The sequence below is a fragment of the Exophiala mesophila genome (genome assembly GCF_000836275.1).
Source record: "Exophiala mesophila strain CBS 40295 unplaced genomic scaffold supercont1.2, whole genome shotgun sequence".
Classification (NCBI taxonomy): Eukaryota; Fungi; Ascomycota; class Eurotiomycetes; order Chaetothyriales; family Herpotrichiellaceae; genus Exophiala; species Exophiala mesophila.
This window is the reverse complement of record NW_015622505.1, coordinates 4,592,832-4,618,221: the sequence shown is the minus strand read 5'-3', so window position 1 is coordinate 4,618,221 and position 25,390 is coordinate 4,592,832. Positions and strand designations below refer to the sequence as shown.

Sequence of the window (25,390 nt, the reverse complement as noted above, 5' to 3'; positions counted from 1 at the left end):
CGGAGTATTGTACACGGTAACGCAGAAGCTTATAGGGTGGGCTGCTGAAAGTTTTAGCGTCAGGAACGAGGAAACTCTCACGTGTCCATCGATGGCATCAATCAGTACAATTCGGGGTGGATTAGGGGTCTAAGGTTATCCCTCGCTGTTCATTTCAGGTGCAGAGAACTGATGAGCAAGGGATACAACAGTCAAACCCTGATGGGATACCAAGGTCCACACTCACGCGTCAACAATTAAACAATACACGATTTCCCTCGTCTGTAGATTCTGGTACCTGATATGGTGGGGTTTACAACTGACTTTCCATATCTTTATGGTTGCTTGTTTCACAATGCTCACCACTTCCCCTCCCCCCACCTTGATTCTCCGTATGTAAATCTTTAAACCTTTCAAACCGTGCACTCGAAAGGTTAGACTCACTCAGCTCTCGGATTATCGAGGTTTGTGTTTGCTTCTGAGGTGCACCTGCCAAAGCTTCTTTACGATACCACAATCGGAAGCCGCTGTCGTTGGCAAGCACAGCCTCATCTGCAGTTTAAGCACACCACGTTCAGCCCAGCCCAACCTTGCCTGAAATCCACATCTGGTCCCAGTCTGTCCCAATCAGCACCAGTCTTCTCTACTCGCAAAGAGGTACCTACCAGCACGGCGTGACGGTAGCATCTACGGACTGCAAACACTAGACTCTACAGGCACTTGCCACCGCCCGGGCTGCACGCTCCACCCGTCCTTGTTTCATCTTCCCTCCTCACGGTCCCGTTGGCGCATGGCGACCAACATCCGAGCCCTTTCCCTCACATTCCTGGCTCAAGCCTGATTTCCATCTCGTCCTTGCCTCCTTGCACTCCGTCGTCCGAACCATGACCCCGACGGCGTGGTGCCATTTCCGTCAAAATCATGGACGAAGACGACCGGGCGGATGACGCTGCACGAGACCATGACGGTCACGGCAGTCTCAAGTCAACGCGACGAGATCGCTTTAAGGGCGCTCTAGCCCGTACTAAGAGCAAGTTTAAAAAGGCCGGAGATCGACTTCAAGAGAAGGACTCTTCAAACAATGACAATGTCGATGATTTCCTCGCCGCAGGTCGGCCCTCCCTGTCAGGCCATCCCTCTAACACTATCCCTCCCGACTCGTCCCACAACCCCCATGATACCAGCATTCCTTCGATTACGCCTACTGGGGACTCGGCATCCCCCCGACCATCCACGTCCGACTCTTCCTCCTTCCAATTCGCGAGACAGTCTCCGCGGAAGATTGTGGTTCCACGGATCGATGTGAGCACTTCTCCGCGCTACCCTTCTGCCCAACCAATCTCATCTGCAGAGACCACCACTCCGTACAGTGGAGGCGGGGAGAGCAATAGCTTTCTACAGGCCGATTACAAGACGAGGAGTATGTCCTCCAGCTCTCTAGCTAAAGGCAAACGGCGAGGACGAGGATTGAGTGTCACCTTTATCGAGGCCCCTCCCACTGTCATTGGGATTGGCGGTGACGACGCTCCAGCCCCAACGGTGGAAATCTCAAAGGCACGGGCGAGAGCGAGATCAGTCTCGCCTATGTCCTCCCGCACACAGCCCGTCAAAGCGACCAGCCCAACTTCTCGTGACCTCGACATGAGCTCGAATGGACCTCGACCTAATCCTGCCCCACCCTTTGCAATACCCGGCGGAGCATCTCGTCAGAGTCCCCCCGACATCCTTCGGCCTCGCGCATTGCACAGGATTCAGACTGGTCTCGAACCGAACAACGCGATTGGCATGTCCGACCTCGACAAAGAGTTTGCCATGACGTTGAAAATGGAGTCACCCGCAAGCTCCACAGCATCGCCTGCAAGCCCGGAAATCATCGCTCCAAAGCCCTATCGGCCGATCCAACCTCCTCCAGTCATGGAAGATCCCGGCGCCCCTTCAGTCGGACATGGGTTGGAGGAGGCGGCTGTGGTGGGCAGTCGGACAGAAGATACGGCACCATCTCAAAGGTTCTACAGTGGACGAGAGCGGGTCGGCCATCATCACCACGGCAGTACTCCCAACTCGGCGACCAGTGCTTCAGAAAGTCAGGGGAAGCGGTGGGGTTGATGTGCAGATTCATCTACAGAGCTTGAATACTCGTTGAAAGGTTGATATCGCGCCTAAAAGGCTTATATTTAAGATTATACGGAAGCGTCAACCGCGGTCAAAGCCTTGAAGCCTTGGATGAGATCATCTAGAAGATCTCTGTCATCTTCTATCCCAATACTGACCCTCAAAAGGTCCTTCTCCACGGAATCGTCAGTCATGGTCCGCCACTCAATCAAACTTTCAACCCCACCGAGAGAAGTGGCATGATGAAAGAGATGCAGCTTGCTAGGCAGCCGCTTTGCTAACTCGGGAGTCTTGAGAGTGATGGAGAAGACGGCGCCGAAACCGTTAGGCATCTGCTTGCCCAGCCAGGACTTGTAGTCTTGGGTCTGCAGGCTGGCGTGGTAGACCTTCTTCAAGACGGAGCGAATGATTTCTGCGTCTGACTGGGACAGGCCAGTGCCCACGGTGTGACCGGTGAGTGCCCCGTCAAGGGCATCGACTATTCGCCTAGCATTCTCACTCTGCTTCAAGACGCGCAACTCAAGAGTGCGGACGCTGCGGACGCCCAGCCAGCCTTCGAGTCCTCCCATGACAGAGCCCAAGAACAGTCGGTCGCTGACAAGTTGTGGGATCCATTCCTTGTTGCGCACGGCGAGAATTCCGCAGAGAAGATCAGAGTGTCCACCAATATATTTGGTGCCCGAGTGCATCACAATATCTGCACCATGCTTGAAAGGGTCTTGCAATGGTGGAGGGGCGAATGTGGCGTCTACACTAAGATATGCTCCTCTAGAATGGGCAATGTCGGCATAGTGCTGGATATTGTATGCTAAACCGGTCGGATTGATGGGTGTTTCGAGGTGGACGAGATCACCCTTTTGAATCTCCTCAGGAGCAGAATCAAGGGCAATGACCTGGAGGCCTGATGTTCTTTGGTGTAACTTGAGGACGCCGTGACAACCATGGTAGCCGGCGGTTATGGCAACCCTCCGAGGATTGACAAAGGTGATCAGGGCATTGAATGCGGCAAGACCAGAGGAATATGTGAGGGCGGGATTTTTAAGCAGGACGCTTAGGATGGCTTCCAATCGTGTGGTGGAATGGGTGGTGTGTCTAGAATAGATATGTTTCGTGGGATCGTGAGCAGCGTCTGTTTGCTCGTGGGTAGGGAATAATTGATTAGGGTCTCGAGGATATCGAAAGGTAGTGCTAACGTGAATGGCGGGAGCGACGTCGTCGACAATATTCAGAGGGTCGTCGGCGTGTACTGCAGCAGTAGCAGGGGAGAGAGAGCTGATATCGAGGTGTTCAAATGCCAAATTGGTCACATCGTCAGATGGCGCAGACGTGAGGTGATCGAGCTGGTCCTCTTGGACGTGGGGTTGACGCACCCCATTTGTAGCCATTGCGGTGTGTGCAAGTCAGAGCGTGGAGATATAGTAGCTGAAGAGTTGGTGCAAAAAGCCCGTGCTCACAGTGGACAAGATATGTGAAGAGGTAGTGGTTTAGAGAGGTGGGAGGGAGTGGAGAGAAGGTACTTCAGTTGACGACGACGACGACGCGGATGTTATGTCGTGATTTTTGTCATTTTTTGCAATTGAAATCGCGCCCTCCGAGCGACGAGTGACGATAAGAATCTCTTGCGATTTTGGTGCGGGGATCCATCAGGGGTGAGGTGAGGGGAACACAGCAGTAGCTATTAGAGGGATGACTAAGCTAGTGCCTTTTTAGAATAATTAGTGTGTTGGCGGTCACGTGTGGCTTATGCAGTTAGAAAATGTTGCTTGTGCGAATAGTCACTCCCCATGTCCAGCCTCCCGATTTCAAAGGGCAAGGTCTTCGTTGTCGCCAGGGTCATCCTCGTTCTCACTAGAGTCATCCTCTTCCGAGTCAGTCTCAGCTTCATCATCGTCACTGTTTCTTTCAAAAGGATCAAAGTCGTCGGCCTCTGCATCCATCTTTCCCCATTGCTCCCATTTTTCCATCAAAATTCTGGGAAGTCTGACCATGTGGTGCTTCTGTCGTCTATGCCTGATAAGAATATCGCTAGCTTTGAGATAGGTCTCGCGGAATCTTTGCCAGAGGTCAACATCCAAGGAAGGATGTGGGAAGTAAGGGTCATTTCCCGTGACTGCGACAAGGTATTTCTCGACTATGTCGGATGACAAGCTCTTCGATTCAAGGTCGAACATGGAGCATTTGTCAAAATCTAACATCCATAGTTGCACCTCTCTCCGGGTGAAGTCATCATCTGTCGAGTCCGGTGTCGGGGCGGAAGCTGGGTACTCATGTGCAAATATTCTGGTTTTTGAGGTACCGATAACGAACTCAGTGTCTTGTGCGTCAATACCTGCTTTCCAGTGTAGAGTCGCAAGTCCCATGGCGATCTCTTCCGCAAATGCGTCAACATCGAGCTCGAGCATCTTTGCTTCATCGAGGTGAAGTGGAAAGTTTCGAAGTGTGTCAGTACTATCGTATGGCCGAGCATTTGGCCTGTTTTTGCCCAAGTAAACGCGAACAAGACAGTCCTTGTTGTCGGGATTACTGAGTACATTGTGTTGGATCCGTTCGTCGTCCTCGAAGAACTGCCGAATTAGCGCTCTGCGAGTAAGTTGAGGCACCGGCAAGATACGGTCAAGAGAGAAGGCGGCAGCCCTCGTCTGGTCTCCGTCAGGGAACAATTCGATGTTTGCAGTCCAGAATTCGTCTGCGGCAGGCCCGTTGAAACTCTGTGGCATGGGAACGCGCGGAACACGACGTCCAACAAACGTCCTTTCAAACAAGCCGTGTGAACAGAGTTGGCTGTTATATGCGCGACTGCCCAAGGTGAAGTCGTTCCACATGGCCGCTGTGCTTGAACCCTTTTTGATGGCGTACGGAGTTCCTGGAATTTTGAAGACACTCCCACAACTGCCTCGTCCGATGTCTCGGAGTTTGTTTTGGTGACTCAGTTTGTCCCTGGCGGCCTTCATCCGGTCTACAGAGCTGGACGTCGTTGACTTGACGGTTTCAACGGACAATGTTCGCTTGAGGATATCATTGGCGGTCTGGAGGCCAAGCGGTTCTATCAAGATCAGAGATGTTGCGATACCATCAGACAAGGTAGGAGAAGCGCTTTCTCCAGAGATGTCTTTGGCGTGTGCCATGATGATTTGAACTCGTCCTAATCACGTTTCTTCTGAGGTCGAAGGTCAGATTGAGAGAGAAAGTCGACAAAGGGAGAAAACAGATATTTAAAGGTCATTTCGGAGGAAAGCACCAAAGTTCACGAGAGGAAGGAGCAATGTCAAAGACTGGAGAACCAAGTGGAGAAAGTACCTTTTCCCACCATCTCATATGCTTCGTGAGTCACCGGAATGCAACAGCCAACCACTATCAGTTCCAGATTAAAACGTGAGGACCTCCGTGAGGACCTACGACTTATTTCAAAGCCAGTGCAAACTTTCCGATTTCGAGCCAGAGTATCGAGGTTGTTGAAGAGGAATGGCTGCACTTCCTGCCCACATTAGTTGATCGCATAAGCCACTTAATGGGCAGGTTCAAGAGTCAACTTATGAAATATATTGTCCCAAACATGAGAATTGCCCATAAGCCAGACCACCAGAAATCCCACTTTGGATGGCTGGCGAAGAAGAGCGTATCCCCCTGATCATCTCAGTCTCGTGCATCTACTCACAAGCTACAAGCCACAACCAGGCCATCCTGAGGACTGAGATATATTCAACTACCACATACAAGCAGGCAGGTCCCCACGAACGATATATCCTTTACAGTGTCGACCTGGTAATTGGGAAATAAACTCGGAGAGTTTCTCATCGTATTCGCATCCCCGCAGCTTGGCTGCTGGCCTTGACGTCGTCGAGAGCCAATTCACCTCTTCCATCACCAGTATATATAATGGGAGAGCCTCTAGTTTGTTTGATTAGTTCCCCTTCGCTCTCTAGGTTAGTTAGTTATCGCCACATTGAACTTGGAAACAAAACATTCAACAACCCTTTAGCGAACACAACAGCACCAAGCAACTATCCACCCCCCAAGCAAGATGACTTCATCCCTCTCCTCCTCAACATGGCGACTACTAGGACTCTCAGTTGCGACCAGCTACATCGGACTAGGATCAATCGGACTGCTTGCTCCAGGGTTCGCCGCCAAAGGATTCGGTTTATACCCTGACAAAGCCGTGTCTCCTGCAGCATCTCAACCCACTGCTCTCAACAAAGCCGAAGACTTGCACGCCCACTCCGTCGAGACCGCCATGTCATTGTTGGCCGTGCGAGACATTAGCATTGGTGTCGCACTGTTTGCCTTTGATTACCAGCGCCAACCTCGTGCAATGGCTACTCTGATCTTTAGTGGTGTTGTCCTTTGTGTTGGCGATGTTGCTGTTATTTGGAAGAACAGGGGGACTGCCTGGGGGACTGCCTTTGCTTTTGGTGCGGGTCTTTGGATGGCTATTGCTTCTGGGTTGTGGGATCAATGAATGGACTAGTGGAATCGATGAGGGAGTGACTGGGTGCGTGATTGAGTGACTGGACAAGTGAAGGCGTGAGTGAGTCTGTGAGTCTGTGAATCAATGAATCCATTATTGAGTCAGCCAAACAAGTAGTGAACAACAAATGAATCAAGCGAGTCACTTGTAGACAGGGAAATCTGGGCCAGTCACCAGTACGTGAATTCATCACAATGAATTTCGTTACTCTTTCAATCGCCTTTGTCATAACGCGGCTCTCGTACTATATAAACCCTCGATATTCTTCTGTAATTAATCTCTTAGTCTTCCTTCCATCCCTCGGAGCCTGCCTGAGGTGGCAATCCACCCAGGCAGTCTGTCCGCGGACGACACCAGACCCAACTACATCACACCAAACATATATATAAAGGAGGGATGTGACCTCCTTTATATATATATATACAAAGGCCAAGTGCGAACGACTCCATTGTGCTTTGTTGACCTTGCGGATGCCCTGATGATCACAATGCAAACTCAAGACCCCGTGTCGAACAGGGCGCAGAGCACAGATCAAAGAACCTCTTGCTTGCTTCTCAAGATCACAAGATTGGCCTGAACTAGTAGTTCAACCTAGAGCTGGATTGTGGTCGCTGCTTGTGAACTCACACCTATGGGCGTCAAATCGTTTGGAGTTTGCTGGCGGTAGAAAGGACCGGAACTCTGGTATCAGTTTTCCAATCTATATCAACCCCTGACTGCTGCTCTGATCAAAGTCAGTCATCAAAGCATCCCACGACCTCCACGACCAAAACGACAGCAGCAGCAGCAGCAGCAGCACCAGAAGATCTTCCAGCCTCCAACATCAGGCCAGCATGGCGTCGGGAAAGAAGCGTAGCTGGGTGAAGAAAGCCTGGGAACGACTTAAGGGGGGTAGTCAAAAAGGTAGATCATACCGACCTTGCACCTTGGAGATCTTAACTGACCACAAGTCATCGTATTCAGCCGCGACCCAGTCACCCGATCAAGACGACTCCGAGATTCTCCCAGCAAGCCAGCAGAACCAGGCGGATCGGCCATCCGGGTAAGTGAAAATGACGAGCAACTTGGACATAAAAAGTGGACCAAATAACCAATATCATGATAGATCCCGAGCAAGCTCTCACGTCAAGGAGCGTTTCCTATCTCAAGGATTTTCCGGCTCCAGCAACAACCGCGATAGAAAGTGAGCATTGAGCAGTCTCTGTGATATGATGGAAACTTCCGGTATGATTTTCAGGCTTGCATCAAAAGCCAGGCAGGAGCGCTAAATGGAAATCCTAGAGGGAAGCGTGGCATGACGAACCTGGGGTATCAAACACCTTCTACTCTCACAAGAGAAGATAACGATGTCTTTTGCGAATGTACTAGACCCTGCTCTTCTTACCGGAGATCTTCCGCCCATTGAACAGAGCAACAATGAGCCAAGCGGGTTTAGTGGTCAACAAGATCACCAACAACAGCATCTATCCAACCAGTCAAGGCACTTAAGCTCGGTACCAATTGTGAGGGGTACGTTCATGAATGTGATCGGTGCCTTCATCGTGTCAAGACACGTCGTGACTTCAATCGACATCAATGCTCACGGAACAGGAGGGGTGGGTTCAGAGGTGGGCAGAACATGTCTGTTGACAGGTTGTTGGCGTTTTGAGTCCCGAGGCATTTACTATTGAAGAGTTGACTCTGTGGCGGTCATCCTGGCTGATGACAGAACTGTGCCACAATGAACAGTAGAGATTTTAACAGATAGAGACGGAAGAGGCTGAAAGAATGGATTCGCAAGGCGAATTCCTTTCTTAGGTACGCCTTGAGATAACGGTAGAATCAATTCCTCGAGAAACAAGTTTTCAAAGTCTGCCCCGTTGAATTCTTCCCTTCCATCCATTGGGGTTTCCGTCGAGTTTGTGTACCATGGTGAAACTGAAAGTTCATATTGTGCCTAGATGTGCGTTCGAGAGAACTTGAGGAGGCGCTGAACAATGCTGTGTAACAAGGACGAGAGGAATTCCAAGCCTCTTCGAGCAACCTTGTTGTGGGAGCGAGTACTTAAGTCACAGGTTTGAATGTCACTTTTGGACTTGGCCGAGTGAACCTTCGCAAGTGAGATTCTGTAGCATCCAGTCTTCCCGTCCAGAGCGGTTTCCCAGCATAGAGAGAGGCTCAACACTGAGTGCTCTTCATCGGGGTATCACGAGGTAGTGCGGTTTGATCACCAGGGGCTTGTATTGGTGGGATCTAATATGATTCAAAGCCATCCCTCGACTCAGAGCCGAGAATGCCCCAAGCGACGAATGGGTCAGTAACCTCTACACATTGGAAACCAGATGTCCGACCCAGTATGTTGCCAACCTGCTGTTGGGGACGATACATTCCAAAATTGACAAGCTGTAGTTCAGAATGCTCCAGCAGGCTTAGCGAGAGTTGCAAGTGCGATTGAGAGTGAGCCGAATTTCCGGATCTTCAGGAGATTTGGATTTCTAAGGATCCGCCTTCTGATGTATCATCAAGATGTTATACGGCAGCTCGAAGCCGAATTAGACGACATGGACAGAAGTGACGCTTGTGATGCAAACACTGTCCATTTAATGAATGATCGAGTTTTGGACGATGCCCGTGCAGATTCGCCTCGAAAGAAGTTGTTTGGTAAGATCCTAGCAGAATTGTCACACTATGGTATCTTCTCCTAGACCAGGATGTCCCGATAGATCCGTGCTGACACCTATAATGGATGCCCTTTTGAGTGCCACCAGCGACGTCTACAAGCTGCCAGAAGCTCAGCCAGTACATCTCCAGACGGTGTTCAACTTTTTCCAGGATGACGGTATGGTCTTGGGAAAAGACAAGAATTACATATTGCAATGGGATGATCTGATCTGCCTCGATGACAATTCCGAGTTTAGCTGGGTCAATATTGTAATCGAGGCGCTGCTTCACGCCTGTGGGAAGAAGGTCAGGGTAAGTATGTCGTTGTTTTGGAAACCCCGTCAATTCGATGTGAGGCCAAGAATAACGGTTGACTGACGAGGAGCAGAGTTGCTTTCGAACTAAAAAGCAAACAGACAAACTGGAAGGCTGCGCCTTGGGAATCGATCTTTTTGAAAAGAGAAGATATGAACCAGTGGTGAATTTCCTCTTCACGGCTATCCTGGTATTCCTGATGACAGGTCCACTCCTTGTTCTATATGCCGTCCGAGGTTTGAATGGCTATGTGCAGATCGTGATGGCCATGGCCTGTACGATGTTCGTTGCATTGCTCTGTGCGACGGCGACTAGGGCCAAAAAACATGAGATCTTTGGCATCACCGCAGCGTAAGTATCAGTACCGCCTCAGTTTTGGTCGTCGACGAGTTGTGCTAACTGAGAGACTTCCAGATATTGTGCAGTTCTAGTTGTGTTTGTGAGCCAGAACAATGCAACCAATGGCGGAGACGAATAATGACTGGGGGTCCGTTTTTTGTTCAGTTCTCCTTGAGGCAGGGTTTTATGTATCGGTCCAGTCTATTCAGTTGATTGGGGCTCCGTTGATGTCGTTTCCTGTTGATGAGGCGAATGGTGTTAGGATTGCCATTTGATATTAACTGCCATCCCAGTCTTACCAAGTGCTTCTGTCGAAGCGTTTGCAATCCGGTCACTTGTCTCACTGAGGGGCATTATCCCATCAGTTAGCCCTTTAAATGCAAAGATATCTCACATCTAAGGTTCTACCGAATTCATTGATTATAATGACATATTTGGATAAGACTGCTGTAGGCCAGCCTAGAGTAGAGTGTCTTTACCTATATTTCTCCATAACAAGCCTTTCGCTTCAGACATACCAGTGGTCTAACCCTAACCTCTGCGGACCGTACACCATAAACGACAAGAAAGACTCTTTGAGTCTATTCCACGATATATTTTACATGTGACCAACTTCATCCAGCATATGCCCCTAATCATGACTCGTGGTCGGATCCCAACTGCAAGGGGCGTAAGAGTTGGGGAAGTCAAGGGCTTTCATGTCGTCCGCGTCGAGTTCGAAATCGTAGATATCTGCATTCTGCTCGATACGCTCAGGAGTGACGCTCTTAGGTAAGGGAACAAAGCCCTTCTGTAAGCTCCACCTCAGCAAGACCTGGGCCCAGGTCTTGCCATGTTTCTTTCCTAGCTCCTGTAGGACCTCCTCACCGGCTCGTTCACCGCGAACGATAGGGCAGTATGCTTCGATGGCGACGCCTCTCTTGCGGGACCACTCAACGATATCGTCACGTGGTAGCCAGGGATGAATCTCCCACTGACCGACGTCGATCTTGCTTCCATCGTCGCCTGCTGAGTTGATATACGCCTCGAGCTCGTCTAAGTGATGTACGCCGTAATTGGACACGCCAATTGATCGTATCTTACCGGCCTTTTGGGCCTCAACCAGCGCCTTCCAGCTCCCGAGCCGACCCTCCTTGCCGCCGTATGGGGCGTGGATCAGATAGAGGTCAATGTAGTCGAGACCGGTCTGGACGAATGAGGAATTGATGGCCTTTTGCGTGGCCTCGTAGCCCATGCTTCGTGGTGGGACTTTGCTAGTGAAAAAGATATCTTCGCGTTTCAAGCCCGAGTTCCGAATGGCGTCTGCAACAGGCTGCTCGTTGCGGTACGCCCGAGCCGAGTCAACGTGTCGATAGCCCGTCTGAAACGCATGCAGTGTCACTTGCTCGGCCACATCCGCTGGGGTTTGGTACACGCCATAGCCAAGTAGCGGGATCTCATAGCCTGAATTCAACTTGAACTTTGTCCCAATATCGAACTTGTGGGGGACTTGAGTCGCCATTGCACGGTGACAGTGGCTCGCAAATGCACTCGACTTGGAAATAGGTGAGCTGTGGATCAAGTTCGGCAGCTGATGCCCCAGTCGAGTGTGCATATGCATGTCAAGAATGAATAGAGAGAGAAAGAGCAAAGAGTTCCAGTCACTGGAATATGTTGGCCGGCCTTAAGGCTAAGTAAATCTCCCCTATTGCCGAGGCGTCGACAGCTCAGGTCCTGTGAGTTGCAAGTGGCTCGACCTTTGAGTTGACGGAAAACGCCACTGGAGATTATTAAGTCCGTAGACTAATCACCACCACCACCCTACGGAGTAGATAGAAAATGGGAGATAATGACGAGTAAGGGCAAAATGTTGACAAAGTGTGACGCCCACCATCGGAACAGACGTCAAAAGGGTGCAGAGCGTCTAGAATTCAAGAGTCGAGAGGTGTGGAAAGGATGACGACGATGACTGCAGTCACGTGCTTCGCTACCGAACTCCTCCTTTGAATTCCACAGCCTCGCAACCCTCGGCCTCGTCAGTCACGGGACTGAACCGGCGTCGAAGGGCGTCGACAAAAAGATTGTAGGTCACTACATCAATAGCCAGAAGTGTCCGTACGTCTATGGCTTAGTCTTGCACTATCTGTTGTCCTCTGTCTCTCAGAGCTTAAAAATTCAAGCGAAAAAGCGCTAATCTCAAATACAACAGCATGAGGTGCCAAAGAAAAGAGCTACTCTACAAAACCAGGACCAGAATGGGTCAAAAGACACCCAAACCAATATGCACCTTCGTGCCTTGTCGAATCCTAGCACAGCATATCACTTTCTGCTGGGTGCACTGTCTCGCCATTCCTCGTCACTGTTGAGGACATTCTTCCCGGAATCTACCAATTTGGGCAAGTCCTCTTCCTCGTCAATCGCAAAGGCATCGTCGTCCAACATGGCTTCAGTCTCCGGATCATCGGTGTGGGGTTGCTTTCCTGCTCTCTTGATTCGGTCGTGATCGTGCAGAGTGTCATCCGCAGAGATGGAGATACCCCTAGGACCCCAGCGTGAGTTGACTTTGCTCGGTTGATCCGCATGGCCGTTGGCCTGTCCGTCCTGTGCCTCGGGGTCGGGCATGTCATCCGTCGCCAGGGGAATATTTTTGATGACCTTGTTGACTAGCCAGCCATTTCTCATGTCATCTGCGTCAACAACACCGCCCGCTCGCAGTTTGACCCTCTGTCGTGTCCAATACACCCAGGCAAAGTCAACGTAAAAGGCAGTCTGGATGATGCCGAAGATGACCGAGACGGCATCAGGCTTATGCGTACTGAAGAGTCGATAAATCCAATTGAGGATGTAAAAGGCACGGTAGGAACCCAGAGTGACGAGGTAGAAAGAATCGATAACAGTGGGAACGGTGGTCTGACGGAGGAGAATGAGTTGCGGCAGGACGCAGAATGCTTCGAGGATGATGGAGAAAGTCCAAAGAATCTCAGAAAAGGTGGAGTGCCTCCAGCCTTCAAAGATCAAGGTGACGAGCGGTGCCGATACAATGGATGCTGCTGTGACATAGCCTCCCCATTTCCAAGCCTTTTCCCGTTCTCGTGTGCGGGCATAAACTCGGGTCATGAGAATGATGATGTAGATAGAGGACCAGATATAGAAGTTTTTCAAGATAAAGTTCCACCATGATGCGGTGGGAGGGACCCAGAACAGGTCGAGATAGCGCGTGAGGAAAACGGCAATATAGAGGATTTGAGTGAGCAGGGAAACGCCTGGGAGGTTGTGCGACGTTAGTCAACTGAGAGGGGAGTGGGTAAGGTTAGTTGAGGATCTGGCCTACCTTCGGCGCTCTTGTTGGAGTGGATGGCATATATGAGAATGCACTTGGACGCGGTATGGGACACGTCGCCCAAGATGCGAAAGATATTCATGTTCATGATTGCGGTCTAATAGACATGCCTCGGAAGGGCAGTCGAGTGTCCACCGTGGGCGACGATAGATGGTAGTCGACGGTGATATTGGGATTGAGACCAAGCAAAGGCTTGTAGGCAACTGCGAATGTCAGTGTAATGAGATTGAGGAGCTCAGAAGATCCGTGCAGATGACAGGCTTCCACGTTCTGACTATCCAGTGATAGGAGAGGAATCCAATCCAGGGGCGATGACTGTGGCAGCCAGCAATCGCGACATTTGCAGCCTGCGCCGAAGAGGGACGCGGGCAGACGGGGGGAGACTGTGGTTCGAAGGGGTTAGCCACTCGAGCCACTCTCATGCGCCACAATTCCTTATAAGGTTAGTAATTCTGATAGACTACATTTGAGATACAACTTTGTACGGTAGCTCTGTCCAGTTGATGGATTTGCAACTATTCAGGAGGGCCCGTTAACAAAGGATTGTCCATACATCAGGTAGCCAACACATATTTGTGTCACCTTCTCTGCAGAACAATGTGACTTGGTTAAATCGTTTGAAACATCCGGGTGTCCGGGAGGACTTTATTCATCCTACAGACTAGATAGAACCAAATACAGCCCCTCACAATCTAGGCTATTCGACACCAAAATATATACATGTTTCGAGCTCAATTTATGAGGTGTACTTCTTTTGTAGAGCCTTTGCAATGGTGGTGAGTTGAATGTTGGATGTTCCCTCATAGATGGCACCGATCTTGCTGTCTCGGAAAAACTTTTCGGCGATACCCTCACGCACAAATCCCATGCCACCCATCCACTCTACGGCAAGAGAGCTGACTCTGCCGGCCACCTGACTGGCGTACAGCTTTGCCATGGCAGCATCAGTCACAAAGTCCTCGCCGGCTTCCTTCTTTCTGGCGGCATTGAAGACCAGAGCTCGAGCGGCGCAGATCTCGGTGTACGCTTGAGCGAGCTGATGTTGCATGCCTTGGAATTCGCCAATGTATTGTCCGAATTGTTTGCGATCATTCCAGACATATTTGGCTGCGTTCTCCCATGCACCAAGAGCAAGACCGGTCATCTGGGCAGCAATGCCAATTCGGCCTTCGTTGAGCAGTCCAATGGCATATTTGTAGCCTTGTCCCTCTTTGCCGAGGAGATTGGCCTTTGGAATCTCAACGTCGTCAAAGGTGATGACACAGGTGCTAGATGCGCGGATGCCCAGCTTCTTCTCCTTTTTAGCAACCGCAAAGCCTTTCATGTCCTTGGTGAGAATAAAGGCCGTAATACCCTTGTACCCAGCCTCAGGGTTGAGGTTGGCAAAGACAATGAAAAAGTCGGCCTCCATCGAATTTGTAATCCACATCTTGGATCCATTGATCTGCACGCCGATGGTCAGTCAAATTCACAGACCCAGCAGAAGCTATCATCTTCCCTTACCTTGTAGCCATTCTCGGTCCTGACGGCCTTTGTCTTGAGAGCAAATGCATCTGAGCCGGAAGCGGGCTCCGACAGACAGAAAGATCCAACAGTGTTGGTGGCCAACTTGGGCAACCATTCCTTCTTAAGAGCTTCACTGCCATATTTGAGGATAGCAGTTACGACCAGGGTGTTGTGCACGTCGCAGAGTACGGAGACGGAAGGATCAACTCGGGCCAGCTCTTCGATACCAACAATAGCGGACGTGAAATTCATGCCTGATCCACCATATTCTTCTGGAATCTCGAAAGCCATCAGGCCCTGTTCAAACATCTGTTCGACGATGGCGGGGTCCATCTGTTCCGATTCGTCCATCTCTCGGACCTTGGGAGCAACCACCTCTTCTGACCACTTCTGAATAGACTCGGCCAACATGATCTCTGTTTCCGAGAAATGCGTGATGGGTGTGGGAGTGAGGGCAGAAGTGTCGACATCGTCAGGCATGTACGGTTCGGCACTGCGCGGACGCGAGGTGGAAAGGCATGCTTTTTGTCTGTGAACAGGACGAGTTAGAGGTCTGACTGTATCTGGAGCTGCCCGGAACATACGACGACAGGAGACTTCTTCGAGGAAGAGCTCGAGTGGCGGGGCTGAGGGTGGAAAGAGGTCTGATGTTTTTAGCGAGGGGTCGCAACGATCTACATATCGAGGCCATGTTGTGAAGTGGTGCTGTTAAGGGGGGTATTCGAGAATGTCAGAAACGAAGGCAGAATAGCTATAAGCTGTTGAAAAATCAATTCACCGGGATTCAATAGATATACTACTGAGATGGAAAATGTACGTAGACGGAAATCACGAAGACCGATCGGATATTTGTGGTGAATCGGGCGGTGATGTCTCCCCGGCCACCAAGGAAGTCAACCAGAAGACTGGCTATAGGAACCCTTTGGTCCAAGTGTTGTCTTGACCTCGGCCCCGGTTACAAGCGGGCGAGGCATGCGCGACTAAGGGCGTCAGTCGGCCCTTGTTCGGAGTAAGTGGTGCGAGGCCAGCTACGGCCGCTCATCTAAATTCCAGCAAATCCCGTCGGAGGCCCGGGGTGGATCTAGTGTCCATAGATGGCAGGTGTGCCGACTTGGGTGTTGTGACATTCAAAATGCTCAGTCACCCAAGTTGAGAGGCATGCGTGGCATGTTCGTACTTATTAGGTAGTTGTCAACTTCCATCACGAACTTGGCTATACTCAAGCATGCCACTCATGTCCAACCCGATGATGGAATGGATCCACACAAGAAGTCTTGTTTAAGAGTTTTATCATCTCTGCCTGGGTCATCCACCCAGGTCGATAAAGCTTCCAGACTTGCCTGGACACGCTTGGGCCGATGTGGCTGGTGATCTTAGGTGTGGCGTTGTGGCGGAGCAGTGGGGGTAGGAGACAAAAAGTCGCTCTCAATGGAATTGATCAGCCACAGCCCACCAAGATTGTGGCCTTTCAGCGCCAACTCATCACCACCCTGGTTGAACTTCCGACCACTCATACCTCATCATCGTCACTACTACAAGCATCTGCTTTGCATCATGCCTGCCGCCCACTGCTTCGCCTGGCGTTTATGCAAGCCAGAATTCTCCTCGTAGGTGGTTTATATTAAGGGACTGTGTTCGCAGTTCTCGCACTCTACACTTGTCAGCTCTCACGTCCTTCTCCTTCGCACCCTCGCTCACCTACTTCTTCCTTGTGACTATCCTTACTCCTCTACGCTGACCTGCGTCTGCATTTCTGCCCCTCCACAGACACTTCCGAACCTTGCTGGCCCCGAACTGACCACGACACGGCCATCTCTCACATATCGCCAATATGTCCGCAGGTCACTCAGAACCCCAAGTTTTGTTCAGCGTCAACAATATTTCTGCATACTCTGTCCAGAATGGAGAAGAGCAACCTATAACCACTTCGGGGCCTCAGACGTTGTCACTGTTGATGGTTCCAACCGCATCGCCTTTTGCAGAACCGTCGAGTGCAGACCCCTCAAGTCAAGCCCCAGAGGATGACTTCTACTTACATTTACATCTGCCCCCAGAACTAGATCTGCCTCTGCCTGCGACAACTCAGATCTATCATAAACCCCCAACGAGCTACTTGATACCTCGCTGGGACCTTGGTCCTGACGCTGGGGCTTTTATACGCATTCAGTTTCCATCTGTGGGTACTGGTCCGGGAAAAGTATCTCAGGAAGACGTGGACACATTTGAGACAATCCTTGCTCAGTGCACCGCCTTTCTTGAGCGTGTCAACTCACCACCTCAAGGGATCAAGCAGTATGATCCTTCGGACTATCGACCTGGTGAGGGCTATATTAGCTCTTCGTCTTCAACGCACCAAGAGAAGCCGCAACATGGTCAGATTGTACTCATTGATGAAGAGAATGGGAGTGTCATTGGTGAGCTACAAGACAGCTACAACGTGGTAGAATCCCCCGCCATTAAACCGGGGTCCAAGAGTAAGTTTGTTAACTCTTCCTCTCACTTATCGCCGTCGACTGACTAAAATTACAGCACCCGTACAAATTCAGCTTCCACAAGAAGGTCAAGGCAACGCTATCCGTGTTGATAATGTTTCGGAGCATTTCCTCGAGATGGCGAACCACCCAGCTTATGCCAAATCAACGATTGTCCAGTCCTCAGCCACAGCCTCAAGACTCATTGTCACTGGGTCCGGGTATATCGCCAACGCCATGACAACGGGAGCAAACACCTTCCAGAAAAAGACTGAACCAAATCCTAAGCCCATGACTTTCTCTCCGGCCACTCATGACCGGATACGGCAGCTTCATTCGTTTACTGCGGGGGCCGTCGGCCTCAGTTCCAAGACCGTGGGCCAGCTCAGCCGATATGCACAAAACTTTGGCGCCACTCTTGCGCGAAAAGGCGAAAAAACCAAGAAGGAGCCGGGCAAGGATTACAAACCCGGCATCCTCAACAAGTCTCTGATAGCATTTTCCACAATTGCTGATGGCATCGACCACGCTGGCCGGCAGCTACTTGCGTCTTCTTCGAGCGCGGCGACCAACGTGGTCGGTCATCGCTATGGGAGTGAAGCAGGATCTGTGGTTCAGGGTCTGGCCGGTGGGGTCAAGAATGTGGGTCTCGTTTATATTGATGCCACTGGTGTTTCACGTCGGGCGGTCTTGAAGTCGGTAGCCAAAGGCATGGTCGTGGGCCGAATGCCCAATGGCCAGCAGCTCGTCGTTGGTGAAGGTGACGGCGGCCTCGTGCCCGGATCGGACACTGCTGTGACGGCATCTACGGGCAGCAAACGAAATGACTACTATTCCGGGGCTTCTGAATATGGAGGTAGCAGACCAGGCAACGGGATGGAAAGTTATGGAAATGCCATCACAGGCCCACCAGCGTACTCTCCTGGTGTTGGTGAGTCTTTGTATGGTCAAGCTGCGCCTCGAGAGAAGCGCTAGGAATGAGAGATGAGAGATGAATACGTTGTTATGTATGATGAGGAATGAGGTACGAACGGTAGTATAAGACGGGAACGAAGGCCATATTAGAATATTAGCGGTGGCACCAGGCAGTACGTCAGCTCGAGGTATTCTTTGCTTGGAATATGAAGTATTACCAGACCGTGCTTGTTAAAAGGCCGTTTCTAAGACTCACCACAGGACGGGTTTGACATGGCGGGCAGATCTTTGTTCTGTGTTCTCTGTACCAAACACGGTAGAAGCGATATGTTGGGGCTAGACGTCTGAGGTGGGTCAATTGATAAGGAAAACCAAGGGGCACGGGTGACAAGACGACAGCTGTCATCGTTTGTTAGCCGTCAAGGCATGAGACCAGAACACGATGGCTGGGTCATCTGATGGCCCAATCCCTGGAAGCCTGGAGTAACGGTGATGAGGTCCATAGCCTGTACGAGAGGCACATGTCTGTTGATGTTCATTGGCGATAGCTACTTAGTACCTCCTACCTCCTGCTGCATAAATGCTGTATGTTATCTTCATAGTCCATAGTTAAACGGGAACATTCAACACAATCTTCATGCCAAAAGCCTAATGACCATGGACACCAATCGGCCTTAGAACGCGCTGTACTGTGACGCGATGGCCACACGGAGAAAAAATGGGCATGGACCACAGGTGCAAGAACGATGGTCTGTGCTTGCCTGGATGACGCTGTGTTACCGTGTCGCCCGCAGGTCTCGAGCTGTGATTGGATAATGTGCTGCGGCTGTCCAATAGGCCAATTGGGCGCGTCAAAGACGCGTTTCAGAGGCCTGCCGGCTTAACTTGGTCTGGTGTAGTTGCACCCTAAAGACGAGAAGAATTTCGCTTGAGGGTGTTGTTGGCTCTTTGTGTTTGTTTTGGAGTTTGGAGCATGCTGGGCAGTAGTAGCGGGCATTAATTACATAGCCAAGTTTGCCTTAACCTCAAGATTGCATCAGGGAGAGATTCAACATGGGCGAAAGATGTTTGGTGGTGCTTGGAAAACACGAATTCTGGTGACACAGGCAGACAGGGAAAGTTATCACAAGGCTGATGGTGGGCATGGTTGACCATTGGCGTTCTTGTTTTGGGCCTGGAAGCTTCGTACACCCGACACAGGCATCTGTCACTTGCTCTGACACGTCAGTCGAGGTGCTGCCAGGGCAAGGAATGGGGAGCATGATCTGCGTAGCCGTGGTTGAGGACAGTGCTCGAAAATGGTAGTTTAGTGGTAGGTACTTACGAGTACCTACTTTAGACTCTCCAGTACCTCCTCACCACCTCTTACTTATGGGGTAGATACAGTGGTAAAAGTCCGTGTACTGAAATAGGAGGCCCTTGTCATGAAAGGCTTCCTGCCAATGCGCTGAATGTCGTGTTTCACATTGAGAATTCCAACAATCCTGGGATAATTCTCAAAACTTGACGATTTGTACACAACAGCACTTCGTACGGTAGAGGGACCACTTGGCTGGTCTCTATGGTTGTCGTTATTCTATTCGCACCAGACATCCCAGTTCTAACAAAGCCCTTTTCCTCGATGCCACGAAGCGGGACAAAAAAGTGCCACGGGATTGTCAAACTGCTCGGAAATGGAGAATCAAATAGTTTTATTGGCAGCCCACTTGGGCAAATGTTGCAGGGTTGTGTATGGGACGTGTTAGGTTTAGCTGATTAGATGATGCAGACAAGTGGTGATTTGGCGCTGGTAGTCTCAGGCGTAATTGCTTGGTCTTCGGGCGGCGCCTCCAGATCGAGAAATCGAGGGATAGTAGAAGATTCAATCGATGACTTGCATTTATTTTGCCCCGTCTCCCATAATCAACTACGCGTACAGAAGCTGGGCCGTGTTTGTCTCCAAGGCTCGGTTAGGCCTCAGCTGAGAAGAAAGAAATGGCAGTAGCAGGCAGTGGCCGTGGACCAGTAGTCATTTTCTGCGGTGGCCTGTGGATGTAAGTACTACTTTTCACAGTATGGAGAGTCCTTCAGGACTGCAGTTAAAAGCATGTGGACTGGGATGATGTATGATGGGTGTGGACATGGGAATGGATCTGGCAGGGATCGACGTGCCTGTTGGTCAATGTTTACTCCGTTAACCTTACCACCTACAAGAAATTTTCTTGATTGGGAACAGGCACCTGAAAGTTAATGAGGATACTTGTCGATAGCTGAATCAAGGTTGCAGTGAAGCCTAACGACGTCTGCACCTTACCGACGTGGGATGCTTGTACTTTTCCATAGAGGCCGTCCATTGTCATGGTCATTAACATGGCCAACAGGTTGCTGTACACCGTAAGATTTCCACAACAATGCTACAACAAGAATCCTAACTTGTCGTCTCGGCCCTAGAGAAGCCCTAGTAGGGTCCTCCGGCCCCCGGGTTCCCTAACCTTCAGGCTCTGACCCTTGACAATCCGATGCCAATAGTAAGTAGACCATCTAGTACCTATTTACTTCAGGTAGGTACCTAAGGTAGCCACCAGTGCCACATAGCCTAACCTTGCCCGAGGTCTTTTGCGGCTACACCCTAAAGTGCCCAAGATCCCTCTTGTTGTGCCTGGCAACTCGCCAAACCCAAGTCAATACCTAATCAGTCACCTCTGGAGTAAACTGCCCTCTCTCCCCATTGACTTTGTCTTTGCACACCAAATTCCGTCCCTAGCACCTGGACATCGCACTTCCCACTCCTACTTGCCTTGACTTCCAAACTATCAACATCGTCTGCACTGTCGGCCCACCGCATCAGAACTGCACCGTGTGTCTTCACTCAACCTCAGCCTCCGCTTCTTACTCACCTCACCTCTCCCACCTCGACTCCTATCGCTGGTCATTATCAACAAGACCACGCATCCTCTTCCATCCCTTCCTCGCCGTCCTTGGACATACATCCTTGTTTCGTGGTCCATCTCGACTGCGACCTTATCCCTCCCCTCCACCCTCCTCCTCTTCCTTCCCTCGCCATGATCGCGACCCTCCGACCTCCCTTTCACCTTATCACGATCCGTGTCTGTTAATGATTGGTCCTGCACTTTGCACATCACAGTCGCAGCCTCATTAAACAGGCTTGAAATTTATCGTCACTCGTCGCTGGTTCGACCTGTGCCAAACATCGTTCCTCGAGATTTCACTTGCTCTGCCTAGATCATTGCCAGCGATTCAACTCGTCACAACAACAGGCCTCGTTGCGCCTCACCTCGTGGTTCCTCCATCGATGCAATAATATTCGACTTGCTCGAGCTGCCTGTTGACTGCTACCCGTCACCGTCACCGCTGTCTCGATTTCTTCACTTTTACACTGATAGATCAATTTCTGACTGAGTTGTTCTCTGCTCTCCTTCAACCACCAGTCCATCTCTGCTAGATCTGGTGCTGCCACCCCACGACGCCGCGAACTTGGTGGAACAACAATGTCTACCGATGCGATGCAGTCCTCGAGGCAATATCGTCAGGTCCCTACCACCTCATCCTATGCCACCCCACAAGATCTTCAGTTCGATCACTCTCAGATGGATGCCCAAGGCTATTATTCAGGCCAAAATGTCACTCACTCTTCCCAAGAAGCATACATGCAGCATACTAATGTGTCACAGTATTATCCTCCTCAGCCCACAAGTGATCATTCACGATACACGCCTCAGGATGAGCAAATACCACCTGGCGCTTCATACGACGTTGTTACCACTTTGCCTTATCACAGTCGGTCACAATCTGCTGCTCATGACCAGTACGACGGTGCCCCAATCCCACCTCCAAGAATATCTTCTCAGCAACAAAACTCGCCTCGCGCCCCTGCTCCCTCGACCGCTCCTTTAGAAGCAAGAGTTGCTGCGTCGCGCCATACGAGACAGGTCAACACTGAGCCACAATCTGCTCGTTCCCGCCATCAAAACATGGATCATCAGGACGAATACAAAGATCTTCCACTCGAGAATCCTGCCACATCCGCCGCTTCGGCTGCCAGGAGCAGGCGGAGGGGTCCACCTAGCCCTGATAGCTCACAAGGCATCTCTGCAAATGCCAGGGAGGCGGCCCAGTACCCTTCTGTCAAGCACAGTCGACCTGAACCTCACATGCCGTCTCCTGGTCCTCCGGGCTCTCTTGTCCGTGAACACAGCGAGGTGATCAACCGCGTCGTCGTCTCCGACCCTCAGGTGGACGCACAACGATTGCAAGAGAGAGTTGCCGAAGCTCAACCCGCGCCCATCGCCGCCGAACCTACACTCCCCGATCCCTCCCTCGATGATGTTCTGCCAGCTTCTGGCCCACAGCGACGACAGGACTATTCCAAATCACGCAGGAAGGATGTCCAATTTGGAGATTACATGTTGGGTCAAACACTCGGCGAGGGTGAGTTCGGAAAGGTCAAGCTGGGATGGAAGAAAGACGGCACTTCCCAAGTGGCCATCAAACTCATCCGCCGAGAAACAGTCGCTTCCAATCCCTCGCGTCTTCCCAAGATTTATCGCGAAATCTCAATTCTGAGAGATCTTGCTCACCCAAACATTGTCCGCCTTCACGAAATGGTGGAAACGGAACGTCACATTGGGATCATTCTCGAGTATGCCTCTGGCGGTGAATTGTTCGATTACATCTTGAACAATCGATATCTCAAGGACCCTGCCGCTCGACGACTTTTTGCGCAATTAGTCTCAGGTGTAGGCTACCTACACAAGAAGGGCATAGTTCATCGTGATCTGAAGTTGGAAAATCTGCTCCTTGACCAGAACAAGAACATCATCATCACCGATTTTGGCTTCGCCAACAACTTTGATCCAAAAGACGAGCTTGCCGACGAGATAGTGTACAATCTCGGCAACAAAGACTTTGTCAGAAAGTACAAACTTGATCGTTTGGATGCCCGGGGTATGCGAAGAGGAGACCTGATGCAAACGAGCTGTGGGAGTCCTTGCTACGCAGCCCCCGAACTTGTCGTCAGCGACTCATTGTACACCGGCAAAAAGGTCGATGTGTGGAGTTGTGGCGTCATTCTGGTAAGTCAATTTGTTTGATCTCCTTTAAACCCCTGACTGACTGCGTCTTCAGTATGCAATGTTGGCTGGATACCTGCCCTTTGATGATGACCCGGCCAACCCTGAAGGCGACAACATTAACCTGCTGTATAAATACATCACCACTACACCGTTGACCTTCCCTGAATATGTGACACCACACGCCCGAGACCTTCTCCGACGAATTCTGGTGCCCGATCCTCGCAAGCGAGCTGATCTTTTCGAGGTTGCTCGCCACAGCTGGCTGAGCGAGTACCATCATGTTGTGTCCCACATTACTAGCAGTACCACCAACGTGGCTGATATTGCCCACACCACCGTACCAGCTGGTAAGTTTCTTCTGGAGAGCCCATGTGGCTGGACTAACTCATACGCAGAAGATGAACCACCCACTCTCAACAGGAGTGCTTCGGTTCGAGAGGGACCCTCGAGATCCCATGCAGCCTCTCCAGGTACCCTGGCACGCGCCCAAGAAGGCTTGCTACAAGACGATGAGAGCTCCAACGCCTCTCGCCGAGGGCCCGCGTCTCGCCACACCTTGCAGCCAGAATACGTTGCACCCCAGACTCATACAGCTCGTACTAAGCCTGTGGTGGCTTCCACGGCTACTAGTCGAAGCCAAGCGCAGGATGGCTGGCATCCCGAGAATGCGAATAAACCACTGCCACAGGAGCCTCCCACTCAGCAATCCATGAAACCCCCAACACGGCCGGCCCGCGACATTCCTCGGTCGGTATCGGACTCGACAAGTGCATTCGGCACTGCACCAATCGTAGCGGCTCAAAGTGGACAGTACACGACTAGGCCAAGCACCCAGGGATCATTGACCTCAGCAAGTGGACCGACACGATCGGACCTTCGGCTGCCCTCTCGAGGATCTTACGGCCAACCGGTGGCACCCACGGTTGCCACGACCAACGCTCAAGGACGAGTGACACAGCCAAGCAAGCCTGGGCGAGGATACAACATCTCTGGGCCCCTGCCTTCCCCTGGAGCACAAGGTTCGATCGGGCAGCCCACGACAACGCCAATGCCACCTCCTAACTCCCATCAAGCACAGAAGAGCCATCACCGACGATCGAGCACATTAAGCGGGCTTGGAGAGCGTATCTTTGGACGATCAAATTCGGTGGTCAAGAAAGATGGCGATCGACAACGAAACGGACGCAAGTATCCTCCAACCAGCATGAAAGAGTACCCTCCAGAGGGAGGAGCTCGAATGTCGACAGACTCAAGACGATCATTCTCCTTCGGTTTGGGCAAGAAACGAAGCACAGAATTGGAATCACCAGTTCAGACGGAAAAATCGGTACGGCGAATTTCACTTCTTCCTAACTCAATGTCGTTCAAAGGTCTGATGGGTGGTTTCAAGGAGGATAACTCTAAGCCTTCGACACCGCTAAGCTCAACACGTCCGGATTCGATGAACCCGCAGATTGCAGGCCACGATGGAACGTATGATTCGCGACCGACCCAATACAGCAATTTCTCACGACCCCCACAATCGCGGTATTCTCAGCCTCCCCCACCGACAGCCTCGGCTTCTAACGATGTGTATGGGGGCACTGGAATCTATCAACCTCAAGGAAGAGCGCCTCATCATCGACAACAGAGTGAACCCATGGCACAGCTGGTGGGTCGCAGTGGGACTGAAACAGAGCAGCCAGGTCGGCCATCAATGCAACAAGGCCGGCAAGGCCGTGGGGTCCTCGTCAAGAATAATCGCAAATTCACTGAGGCGTATGACAATGAGCACGGACCGACACATCACGCTGGTCGATCTGGAGCGGTGAAGAAAGTGCAAGACTTCTTCCGACGACGCCGGACTCCTGTGGACGGGGAGTATCGATGAGGTCGCGGGGAAGGCGTGAACAACATGTTTTAATTTCATAATTCCAACGAACTTTTTCTAACGAGTGCTTTGGAGCTGACAAAGGGTATGTCTTGTAATGAATGGTCGCGGCGCCGAGGCAGCGAATTCATTCGTCGCGTGCAATGAGGCACAGCTCTTGTCTTTTTTGACGGGGAATCATTTCAAGCATACCAGGACGGATTGGTAGTGAGTTCTAGGGTCGGTTGTGTGGAAGTGAAGCAGAAGCAACGGCGTTTTTAGTTGATTGGGAACGGAAACGCTTTGATAGAAGCTTGTTGAGTGGCTATTGCAAACTAATCAGCCTGGGATACCCTTACATAGCAGTCAGTGTATGAGAAGAATTGCATTTCGATCTTGAATTGA

At 51.0% G+C, this 25,390-nt stretch overlaps 10 protein-coding genes across 12 annotated transcripts; 6 read left to right on the top strand and 4 right to left on the bottom strand.

Moving 5' to 3' along the window:
* The first annotated feature begins 360 nt into the window (after positions 1–360).
* On the top strand, positions 361–3,643 carry PV10_03411 (uncharacterized protein). The gene has a single exon (XM_016367857.1). The coding sequence runs from the start codon at positions 901–903 to the stop codon at positions 2,083–2,085; it is 1,185 nt and encodes a 394-aa protein (XP_016227375.1). The 5' UTR covers positions 361–900; the 3' UTR covers positions 2,086–3,643.
* On the bottom strand, positions 2,126–3,654 carry PV10_03410 (uncharacterized protein). Its single transcript, XM_016367856.1, has one exon. The coding sequence runs from the start codon at positions 3,474–3,476 to the stop codon at positions 2,160–2,162; it is 1,317 nt and encodes a 438-aa protein (XP_016227374.1). The 5' UTR covers positions 3,477–3,654; the 3' UTR covers positions 2,126–2,159.
* Positions 3,655–5,999: 2,345 nt separating this feature from the next.
* Positions 6,000–6,550, top strand: PV10_03409 (uncharacterized protein; the record flags this gene model as incomplete). Its single annotated transcript, XM_016367855.1, has 1 exon — positions 6,000–6,550. Exon 1 carries the CDS (start codon positions 6,113–6,115, stop codon positions 6,548–6,550), a length of 438 nt encoding a protein of 145 aa, XP_016227373.1. The 5' UTR covers positions 6,000–6,112.
* Positions 6,551–7,392: 842 nt separating this feature from the next.
* Positions 7,393–7,746, top strand: PV10_03408 (uncharacterized protein; the record flags this gene model as incomplete). Its single annotated transcript, XM_016367854.1, has 2 exons — positions 7,393–7,601; positions 7,665–7,746. The coding sequence occupies 2 exons, from the start codon at positions 7,393–7,395 to the stop codon at positions 7,744–7,746; spliced, it is 291 nt and encodes a 96-aa protein (XP_016227372.1).
* Positions 7,747–8,831: 1,085 nt separating this feature from the next.
* PV10_03407 (uncharacterized protein) lies at positions 8,832–9,992 on the top strand (the record flags this gene model as incomplete). Its single annotated transcript, XM_016367853.1, has 5 exons — positions 8,832–8,892; positions 8,948–9,199; positions 9,249–9,511; positions 9,588–9,865; positions 9,929–9,992. The coding sequence occupies 5 exons, from the start codon at positions 8,832–8,834 to the stop codon at positions 9,990–9,992; spliced, it is 918 nt and encodes a 305-aa protein (XP_016227371.1).
* Positions 9,993–10,263: 271 nt separating this feature from the next.
* On the bottom strand, positions 10,264–11,746 carry PV10_03406 (uncharacterized protein). Its single transcript, XM_016367852.1, has one exon. It carries the CDS (start codon positions 11,451–11,453, stop codon positions 10,485–10,487), a length of 969 nt encoding a protein of 322 aa, XP_016227370.1. The 5' UTR covers positions 11,454–11,746; the 3' UTR covers positions 10,264–10,484.
* Positions 11,747–11,926: 180 nt separating this feature from the next.
* On the bottom strand, positions 11,927–13,479 carry PV10_03405 (uncharacterized protein). The gene is made up of 2 exons (XM_016367851.1): positions 13,164–13,479; positions 11,927–13,095 (listed from the first exon to the last, which is right to left on the bottom strand). The coding sequence occupies exons 1-2, from the start codon at positions 13,258–13,260 to the stop codon at positions 12,152–12,154; spliced, it is 1,041 nt and encodes a 346-aa protein (XP_016227369.1). The 5' UTR covers positions 13,261–13,479; the 3' UTR covers positions 11,927–12,151.
* A 306-nt stretch (positions 13,480–13,785) lies between these two features.
* Positions 13,786–15,576, bottom strand: PV10_03404. Of its 2 annotated transcripts, XM_016367849.1 has the most exons (3): positions 15,263–15,576; positions 14,676–15,207; positions 13,786–14,616 (listed from the first exon to the last, which is right to left on the bottom strand). In XM_016367849.1, the coding sequence occupies exons 1-3, from the start codon at positions 15,367–15,369 to the stop codon at positions 13,909–13,911; spliced, it is 1,347 nt and encodes a 448-aa protein (XP_016227367.1). In that variant the 5' UTR covers positions 15,370–15,576; the 3' UTR covers positions 13,786–13,908. The 2 variants fall into 2 exon arrangements, with proteins under 2 accessions (XP_016227367.1, XP_016227368.1); XM_016367850.1 differs by having other exon boundaries at positions 14,676–15,576.
* A 331-nt stretch (positions 15,577–15,907) lies between these two features.
* PV10_03403 (uncharacterized protein) lies at positions 15,908–18,689 on the top strand. The gene is made up of 2 exons (XM_016367848.1): positions 15,908–17,152; positions 17,208–18,689. The coding sequence occupies exons 1-2, from the start codon at positions 16,510–16,512 to the stop codon at positions 18,122–18,124; spliced, it is 1,560 nt and encodes a 519-aa protein (XP_016227366.1). The 5' UTR covers positions 15,908–16,509; the 3' UTR covers positions 18,125–18,689.
* A 2,037-nt stretch (positions 18,690–20,726) lies between these two features.
* Positions 20,727–25,381, top strand: PV10_03402. Of its 2 annotated transcripts, XM_016367847.1 has the most exons (5): positions 20,727–21,684; positions 21,736–23,136; positions 23,189–23,483; positions 23,532–24,463; positions 24,527–25,381. In XM_016367847.1, the coding sequence occupies exons 1-5, from the start codon at positions 21,553–21,555 to the stop codon at positions 25,004–25,006; spliced, it is 3,240 nt and encodes a 1,079-aa protein (XP_016227365.1). In that variant the 5' UTR covers positions 20,727–21,552; the 3' UTR covers positions 25,007–25,381. The 2 variants fall into 2 exon arrangements, with proteins under 2 accessions (XP_016227365.1, XP_016227364.1); XM_016367846.1 differs by having other exon boundaries at positions 23,532–25,381.
* Positions 25,382–25,390: the final 9 nt, after the last annotated feature.